The sequence below is a fragment of the Melospiza georgiana genome, chromosome Z (genome assembly GCF_028018845.1).
Source record: "Melospiza georgiana isolate bMelGeo1 chromosome Z, bMelGeo1.pri, whole genome shotgun sequence".
Lineage (NCBI taxonomy): Eukaryota > Metazoa > Chordata > Aves > Passeriformes > Passerellidae > Melospiza > Melospiza georgiana.
This window is the reverse complement of record NC_080465.1, coordinates 38,383,345-38,392,689: the sequence shown is the minus strand read 5'-3', so window position 1 is coordinate 38,392,689 and position 9,345 is coordinate 38,383,345. Positions and strand designations below refer to the sequence as shown.

The following is a 9,345-nucleotide window of genomic DNA, read 5'->3' as shown; positions in this document are numbered from 1 at the left end:
TGTTTGGCGTTTTTCCTCTTTTTTTAGTTATGTTGATCTGTATACAATAGTATGAAAAATATGTGATAGTCTGCTTGCTACTGGAACACAAATACATTCACTCTAAAACTGTACTTTCTCCTTTTGCATTATTCCAGGGATGATGGTTTACTATCAGTAATACAAGGCAATTTGTACACATCAGACATTGCCATATGTAAAATGAAAGAATAGCAGCAGTAAGTCTTCATTCTAATCCTTTCTGAAGCAAACTTCAATTTACCCATCCTGAGATTTCCACTAACAATGTGTTCCAGGTATTTCCCGGTCTTTAGGTTTAAGGCAATAGGAAACTGCAAAATACCCCATGCAAGGCAAAGCTGAAACAAAAGCAGGGTTAAAAATCTTGTAAACTAGATCATGTGTAAGTACGGACAGTTATAACATCTGCTTGTGTTTGTTCATGAGTCTCTCCTACATGGGCAAAGTCAATTGCAATTGATTATTATTTGTGGATAGTAAAAAATATAAAAGCATTTCCCTGTCAGACTATTTGAAACTGCCTGCAAGCTACAGATCCTGAAAACATCATGACTGAAGTTGTGGAATTGTTTCATTTCTCTTTATTGCCACTGTTGCATTGCCATTGGTTCATGTTCTTTGTGTGTGCATGAGTTGCTCTAATACAGATTTTCCTAGTTTCTGCTAGTAGCCTGGAGTTTGTTTCTTTTTTTGCTGTTTATGAGCTGTGATGGATTTTAAAGGCTAGCATGGCTCTGATCTGCCTCAGCAGAAGGTAGTTGTTGCATGTTCTAATGCAATTCTACTTTTATTTCAGATCTACCTGAGAAAATGTTCCAAATCCTCACAATACTGTTGCTGGAAACACAGGTTTCCATGGTATCAGGTAAGAGAGAATTTGCTTTTCAGTTCCACTAACAGAACTAATGCAGCTTTTAGTATGTGGGCTTCAGCACCTCCAGCAATACTTGCATGAATGGTCAGTAATGTCTGGAGCCTCTGCTTTCCATGTTATAGAAGGCACAGGCACTGACTGAGCACAGGACAGGTGTCTGTCACTTTCCAGAGTCAGGGTTCTTTAACATATTGTGTATTGGCAGCTGAGATGTCCAGCATCAGAGGCATGGCTGTGAGAAGGAGAATGACCAAAGCAACCAATGCCCACTGGGAAGTGTGAGATGGCATAAAGTATAATCATTTGTGTTCCCCTGTCCATGCCTGTAGCAGAAGCAGCTCGGCTAAAACCCAGAAGGAGCTTGGTACTTTTTCACATAATTTTCTCCCTTGCTACAGTTGCATGGACTTTTCTTCGCAGTGTCACTACCAACCCTTCCAAGTGCGCCTGGATTGTCTACCAATACACAGCACATCCAATATGAAAGTAGTAACAAAGTATATTGAAAGATGTATTAGAAATAACCATATCAAGTTCACTTTAAAATAGCAACCTATTGATAACAATATTAATTTCAGATTGGGTGAATGGCTGAGATTATTTTGATATATTTTGTGTAATACTGTTGCACATATCTGAGAAAATGTGTGAGATCAAATGATACTCACATGGTTCCAGGTTTGTGGAGACTGTAATTGCTACATAGCAAATTTGAGCTATACACATTTATCCAATGCAACTCCGTTTAACAGGAACTACACTGGTATTCCTTTTTGTAAAGGTTAGAGAAAGTAGATTTACAATTTCCACAATTAATTGTTGCTTTTACTACAACCTTAGAACATGTAAGAGACCATATCAGAGTTTGATAAAAATGGTCCCTGTGTAACCACTGGCCTAGCCTTAAGTTACTCAAAAAATGCAAAAAAACCTCAAAACCAAACAAAACTCACCACCAAAAACTTGTTCACTCTGACCCCATCTTTCAGATTCCATAATCAATACAGAATATAGATGATTTGTTATTATTACTATATGGTAAAAATATTAGTGTGAATATGAACAAAAAAATGCTTAAAACTTTTAGTCAAATCAGTAGCCATATACTCCTGACTGTGTGACACAGTTTTGTCCAACTTTAAAAAAAATCAGAACATATTTTGATGAAACAAATGAAACTGTTCTCTTTTCCATATATAGCTTTATTTACAGTTGAAGTTCCTCAACAGCTCTACATTGCAGAGTATGGGAGCAACGTGACCATGGAATGCAGATTCCCTGTGAATGGCTCAGTGGATCTAAGACTTCTGACTGTTGTTTGGGAGCAGAAAAGGCAGGGCTCATTGAAATCAAAAGAGGTGTACACATTCCGCAATGGGAACACACTCCATCCGTCTCAACATCCTGATTACGTAGGAAGAGCATCACTTCTGCACAGTGAACTGGAGCTGGGACGAGCCATCCTCCAGATCACCAATGTTAAGATCACAGATGCAGGATCATACCTTTGTCTCATTGACTACCAGGGCGTGGACTACAAGTACATTGCTTTGGAAGTAAGAGGTGAGTGGTTAAATTAAATGTAATTGTATACTCATGGAGATGTCTCTACTAAATTCCCACAGGCTTGTAGAAATTGGTAAATCTGAAAGAATTTGTTGCTAGTTGTCCCACTAAGACTTTGTGCTCAGCCCCCAGCTGAACCAAAACAGTTGTCTTAGTGGTGGCTAGCATTTCAACAGCTGAGCTCCTCCTGGGGCACCTGCTGCAGGAGAGGGACACCATCTGTTGTCCTTCTGTCCTTCTTTCTACAGCCTTCTTCTCCAGTGCCACCACCTCCCTCCTCCCCTTTGATCCCCTTGTTGGGCCACCCTCTGGTCATTCCAAAAAGTTTCTCAGAGATGCTCTGATACACTTATGAATCCTGCTGCAATGACCCAAGTGGCAGGGGATTCCCCAAGTGACTGCATTTCCCAGAGCAAGGACATGTGATTTTCTGTGTTCACTGAAGCCAAATGGGCATTAGTAATAAACATATATGTTATGGAAAGTAAGACAGACTAGATCTTTGAAAGATTTTTGGTGTTTCCCACTAGTTGCATGGCTGTGTGATGCAAGGCAGCATTCATTTCCCACCCAGATATTTAAATAAAAATATTTATCAAATGCAAAATGGACACAGACATTCTTAAGACCCACATTAGTTCCTATGAAAAGTCAATTTTTTTCTAATATGATGAAAATATTACACTGTTTATAAGCTACAGTAAAACAAACATGAAATCAGGCTTTCTGAAAATGGCATATTCCAAATGTGAAAATAAGAGTCCCATAAGATTCCACTTGTCTCTTCTGTCTTAATAAATCATAAATTTAGTGCCAACTGCTGCCCTGCATAAAGTACTGAAGTGTGTTCTTTTGCTGTAAGCATGGTAAGGATTGAATAATCCATTTTGCATTGTTCTACAAAACATTCTTCATAATTTTAAATAAGTGTTCCACAGATATAGCCAGAGACAATGCATAGGATTAAAAGGAAGCAGGGAAAGTGAAGTGGGAAAATCACTGTTGTTGCATTCAACAATTTCACTCAACAACTTCTCATGCAGCATCTTACAAGAGAATAAATACTCAAGTAATGAGAATTCCAGGTGAAGACAAGTTTGTTTTTATGTGCCAGTCAGAAGGCTTTCCTCTGGCAGAGGTTTTCTGGCAAAATGAGAACTTCAATCTCAGCGGATCTGCAAATACCACCTATACACTGACTGCAGATGGTCTCTACAATGTCACCAGCATCCTGACATTCAAACCAAATATGAGTGAGAACTACACGTGTGTCTTCTGGAATAAAGAACTGAATCGAGAAACTTCAGCTCACTTTTCCACTTTAGGTTTGTATGACCTTGAAATTGTTCATGGCACTGTTCATACATACATCATGTGCTATGCTCCATCACTGGAGTTCAGTGCAAGAAATCAGTGTAATATTGATTCTTGGTAAACTGAACAAGTCACTATTATTTGTGTCTTTGAAGTGTCAGCTAGCTTCCACTCCAACAAACCAGTCTGTATTTTTCTGTATATTTTAATTTTAGAGTAGCTTTCCTTATTTTCCTGCCAATACAGAGGGAATTTTTTCAGCTGCATGGGCATCTTCCCTGATAGTCTCCTACTTAATTGTTCTATCTAGCTGTCTACCTTGACTTCAGCAAGGCTTTTGACACTGTCACCCCTAATATCCTCATGGCTAAGCTCAGGAAATGTGGGTTAGATGAACAGGATCAAGAACTGGTAAATTACAGAGTCCACAAGGTCATGATCAGAGGAATAAATCCAGATGGAAGCCTGCTGTCAGTGGCATTCCCTAAGGATCAATACTGGGTCCAGTCTTATTCAATTTATCAACAACCCAGATAAAGGAATCAAAGGCACTCTCCACAGGTTTGCTGGTGACACTAAACTGAGTGCAGTGGCTGACCCACCTGAAAGCTCTGCTGCCATTCCATGGACCTTGATTAGCTGGAGGGTTGGGCAGAGAGAAATCTAGTGAGGTTGAACAGAGTCTAAGGTCCTGCACCTGGAGAGGAATTCCCTCATGTGCCAGCACAGGCTGGGGCTGACATCTGTGAAGTGGTTCTGCAGAGAAGGACCTAGGAGTCCTGGCAGACAAAGAGCTCTCCATGAGCCAGCCAAGAAAGCTCATGGTATCCTGGGGCACATTAGGAAGGACATTGCCAGCAGGTTGAGGCAGATGAACCTGCCCCTTTACTCAGCAGTAGTGAGGCCACATCTGGAGTGCTGTGCCCAGTGCTGTGCCCAGTTCTGGGCTCCTCAGGACACGAGAGAGAGAAGGTACTGGAGAGGGTTCAGCAACGGCCACAAGGATGATGAGGGGTCTGAAGCATCTCTCTTATGAGGAGACACTGTTTAGTGTCTTCTTCTTGGAGAAGACTGAGAGGAGGTCTCATCAATACATAGAAATATTTCAAAGGCAGATGCCAATAGGATAGTGACAGACTCAAACGCCATACAAATGAAATATTTGACTGGCTTTTTAAAAGGCTTTTCACAGTAATAATTCAGACCAAATTATTCGTATTATGAGTGTAAATCACTATGTTGATAAATTTTAAAAATCCTTTGTTCAGTCAGTGCAAGACTTTTGAGAAACAGAACCAATAACTTGATAAACAATGCCTGTTTTGTAAGTTATAAATTTACTCTCCTTTAATATTTTTTTACAGCTTTAATGAATACACAGTATAGTGGACAAAAATTCCTGATCTCTTTAATCATCCCCACATGTGTGACTGTAGCTGTCCTTCTCTCTGCACTAATAGTATTTCAGAAGAGAAAATCATTCAAGAATGAGCAACCCAAAAAAGGTACATTTTACTTCAGATGGTGAAACTTTTCACTATTTCTTTACTTTTTTCCTGTGAACAACCTTGAGGAAATTTCAATAAGGCACACTTGCATTACTTCAGTCACATTTTTTTTCTAGATGACAAGAGGGTAGAATATGAGATCTTGGATAATTTGAGTTGGGTTTTATTTTCCTCACTGTGTTATGTATGTGAGACAAGGTGTATGGAAAGATACATTTTTAAAGCTGACCAGTTAGTATTCTGCACAGAGCACAAACTTTGCCTTGCGTGAGGACTGTAAAAGCATAGTTTGAACAGTGTTTTCTTCATAGCTACAAAGACACTGTGGCTACAGTATATTACACAGAACCTTTATTTTTAAACTCCATTATGGCTCTACAACTAAAATGGTGTGATACAGGACTACTGCAGTATTTCCTTCCTTGTGTGCATGTGCAGTAGTACAAAACTAATAAAGCAAACAGACTGTTACTCTAGTGTTTTCTTGCACATGAACAGACTCTAGTAAACCAGACTATATGTATTTATAGTCATGAGAGTCTTAACATTATGACTTCAGAATTTGATTCAAGTTTTGTAAAGTTTTTGATTCAAGTTTTGTAAAAGAAATGTAGAGAAGTTTATTTATTTGATATGATTTAATAACAACTGTGCTTACAGCTCAGTTTAAAGATTTGTTGAATAGTTATAGTTACAATATAGTTTCTTTCAAATCTAGAAATGTTTATGCTAATTTTGTATATATTTACTTTAACAGGCAGGAAAAGAAAGCTGAACCCTAATGCAAAGGATGAGAAAAGTAAGTCATAGGCAATTTTTAAAATTTACATTTACAGATTTTTCTTTCTTACATCTAAAATCTTAAAAAAATATATGTAGATTGAAACCTAAATAATGTTACATCAGACTAGAGGGTACTTTTGAGTTTAAATTCTTTTATTCTTGAGTTTTTAAAAATGCAGTTTCTAAAGTTTTGACTTTCTCTTGGGCAATGTAAAAATTTATAAATATTGGTTCCCTTTCACTGAGGTACCAGTACCTTTCATATACAACTCAGCACACACCTCTGTATACTAGTTGGGGTTCTAGTAGTCTTGGCTGAGAAGGATACTCACGGAAAGCTGGTTGTTTTGGATAGCATCAAGATTTGTGGCAATAGTCTTATACTTTTAAATCAGGCTACAGGTTTTAACAACAAATAAAATGATACCTCATTTATCTGGAATATTATATCATCTCCTAGGCTACTTCTTGTCTTTGAGAATCTGACTTGCCAAGACATCCAGAAATTTTTACATTTCAGAGGAAAGACAATACCTAAAAAACTGTCAGGTTGTATCTAACTGTTCCATACTAAAACTGAACTGAAAATAAAAATATATGACCATATAAAAAGCATAAATCAATATGACAAGAAAAGTCATAATATACCTACTGACATAAATCAATTTTATTACCTAGAGATAACAGTTTGACAGGCTAATGCACTGTGAGGTGAGAGGCTGTGGCCAGTGTTAGGTACAGAGGTACTTGGTTCAGCCATAATTCCCTTGGTGTCAGAGCAGACCCTCACATAGTGTATTGAGGTCAGCCCTGAGGCTGCCAAGGAGGACAAATGGAGTAATACTGTGATGCAGCTAACCAAGTGAACACAGAGACAACTTAGGGCTTTTCCAAGTACAGGATTTTTTTGAGAATCCACCCATATTTCTCACTGCTAAAAAAATACATTAAGAAGTCATCAGCTTAAAAAATAAATTTTGTAGTTGAAATGTAGAGATTGGATGAAGAGGGCATGAATTCACTGATTTCCAAATCACCTCAGGTTGTCATGTGTACATCTTAACTGTACGCATTTGATCCACTGCCATCAGTAGATATTACAATTGAAACAACACTTTCAGAAAGACACTTTCACCTTCCAGAAACCTTGCTGCAGGCAAAGTCTCATTCTTCTTTTTCATGTGACAGTGTGAAACTTTAGTGGCATCACGCCATGCACTAATGAACACAAGCTCAAGGCAAGCAGCATTCTGGAGAACAGCGTTGGTGCATGTCCGGACATCATTCCAGGGCATATTGTCTGAGCATTGCTTGGCTTCCCCCAGCTTTTTGAATTACTTTTGTATTTTTCCCCTTTGTAGCCTTTTCTATGCACTTAGTGAAATGAAGAAATTAAAGGAGACAAGGCCATTCTTTGTGGTTTTACTTCTTCATTTTAATGACAAAAAAACTTTGTCTTACTTGCAGCATGCAGTAAGTCAGATGACAAACATTTATATTTCTCAGCATTGGATGTTTTTAAGAAACCCTGGAAAGAACCTTTTTTCCATGATGAGTAGGTAGTTGAAGCATAAAGCCACAGATACTTTACCACAGTGCCTCGGAAATGACCCATACAGTCCTGGTTACAGTAACAAGGACTGTTAATGTTACCACCCTTAACTAACAGCTCAAGCTATATCAGAACTGAATATGTAGGACACTTAAACTCATCACTGAAGTCCCAGTTCTGCACACTTTTAATCACATGCACATATTTACTGACAATCATTACCATGGATGCTCTCTAAACAGATTTCAGTTTTGTTATTTCATTTAAAAGGCTGAAAATGAGTGATAGCTTTGTTGTAATAGAAAACTCAGAATTTGGACTACAGATGAAAGACATAGTTCTTGCCTCAGAAAAGATTACAGTAGATGTTCTTGTAAATTATAACAGCTTTAAGGAGCCATTGTAACTTCAGCATGATAGTCTCCTGACAACCAGGAGACTGGGCTTTCACTCTTTATCACTCAGTTGTTAAAATCAGGCTTTTTATTCTTAAATCACTACAGATTTATTTTTAAACTAATACTATCGCATTTTCTTTCTTTAAGGTGATGATTTTAACTCTCAGACTGAGGCTTTATACTTGTCAACTGCCACAGCTTCAAGAGACAGTGGGAGTGTGGGTCTGTGAAAATTCTTCATCTACATTCCATAATTTGCACTTTTTCCATCAGTTTTTGGGGACTTCAAAGGAAAATTACAGCACTTTAGCCTTAGGATAGAAAGTGGACTCATGGGGATGTATTTACACTGCTGCGATGGAAAGCCTTTGCCTCCTCAGATACTGTATCTTCTTGAAGTTACTGAGAACTATGCTGTCAGGAAATGTGGTTTACCAATGTGGAGAGGTCAGCTGAGTGCATCTGATACACTTTACTTTTGGACTTACTGTTGCTCAAGGGATTTTTCTTTAAGAATGCCTTTATCAACTGTTCCAGTCTCAGGAATGGTGCTTGGAGTAAAAAACTCTTGTGGACTTTGAATTAAAGCTGTAAATGCTACCTTATTATTATTATACCCAATTATCTTTCTGGTGGAAACATCATCACAAGCCCATATCCCATTTCCAAATTTTCTAACACAATAAACTGCGTATTACCAGAAGTATCCTCTTGCATCATTGTATGCACTTGTATAAAACTTTTATCATTGCAACAGCTAGAAGATATATCACAAGAGCAATAAGAGGTTGAATTTAAATCAAAGGACAAATAAATAAAAAAAACCAAACCAACCCAATAGTAGCAATACATCAACATTATGTTGCATAAGAGAATTTTAACGTCTATATAGAACCTCACAAGTAAGTCAGGTAAAAAAACATGAACATAAAAAGTTTCAAATTTGAACTGATTATTCAACAGAATTTTCTTAGGAGGAATTTGGAAGCAAAAGTGAAAATGAAGCTCAGATAGATTTCTGCACTGGTTATTTTTAAACAGTAATTTTGCCTTTGTTCAGATGAAGAAGTGAGTCTTTTCCGTGCCAGGCTGCTTTTCTTCCTAATACTGGAATGCCAGATTTGGGAAAACATCCAAAACGAAACACCTTTTCCTCTTAGTCAGTCATGCGTAGTGAAGCAAGGGCACTGGGTAAGATCTGTCATATTGTGTTGAAAGACCAGTGGCTTTGGTAAGCTGTGTTTTCTACTAGAATAGATGTAACAAGATTGAAGAAAGGTGTTCACATGGAAGCCACTTCTGCTATGACCTTGCTCTTAGAAGAATTCC

At 37.9% G+C, this 9,345-nt stretch overlaps 1 protein-coding gene across 1 annotated transcript; it reads left to right on the top strand.

Moving 5' to 3' along the window:
- The first annotated feature begins 831 nt into the window (after positions 1 to 831).
- LOC131096108 (programmed cell death 1 ligand 2-like) lies at positions 832 to 8,246 on the top strand. Its single transcript, XM_058044364.1, has 6 exons — positions 832 to 886; positions 2,096 to 2,458; positions 3,505 to 3,786; positions 5,140 to 5,280; positions 6,041 to 6,082; positions 8,164 to 8,246. Exons 1-6 carry the CDS (start codon positions 832 to 834, stop codon positions 8,244 to 8,246), a joined length of 966 nt encoding a protein of 321 aa, XP_057900347.1.
- The last annotated feature ends 1,099 nt before the right edge of the window (positions 8,247 to 9,345 follow it).

Excerpts from the sequence above, each read along its gene's own strand:
- LOC131096108 (XM_058044364.1), top strand. The coding sequence starts at position 832 with ATGTTCCAAATCCTCACAATACTGTTGCTGGAAACACAGGTTTCCATG. Across the intron at positions 5,281-6,040 it reads GAATGAGCAACCCAAAAAAG|GCAGGAAAAGAAAGCTGAAC; the intron begins GTACATTTTACT and ends TTACTTTAACAG. Across the intron at positions 6,083-8,163 it reads TAATGCAAAGGATGAGAAAA|GTGATGATTTTAACTCTCAG; the intron begins GTAAGTCATAGG and ends TCTTTCTTTAAG.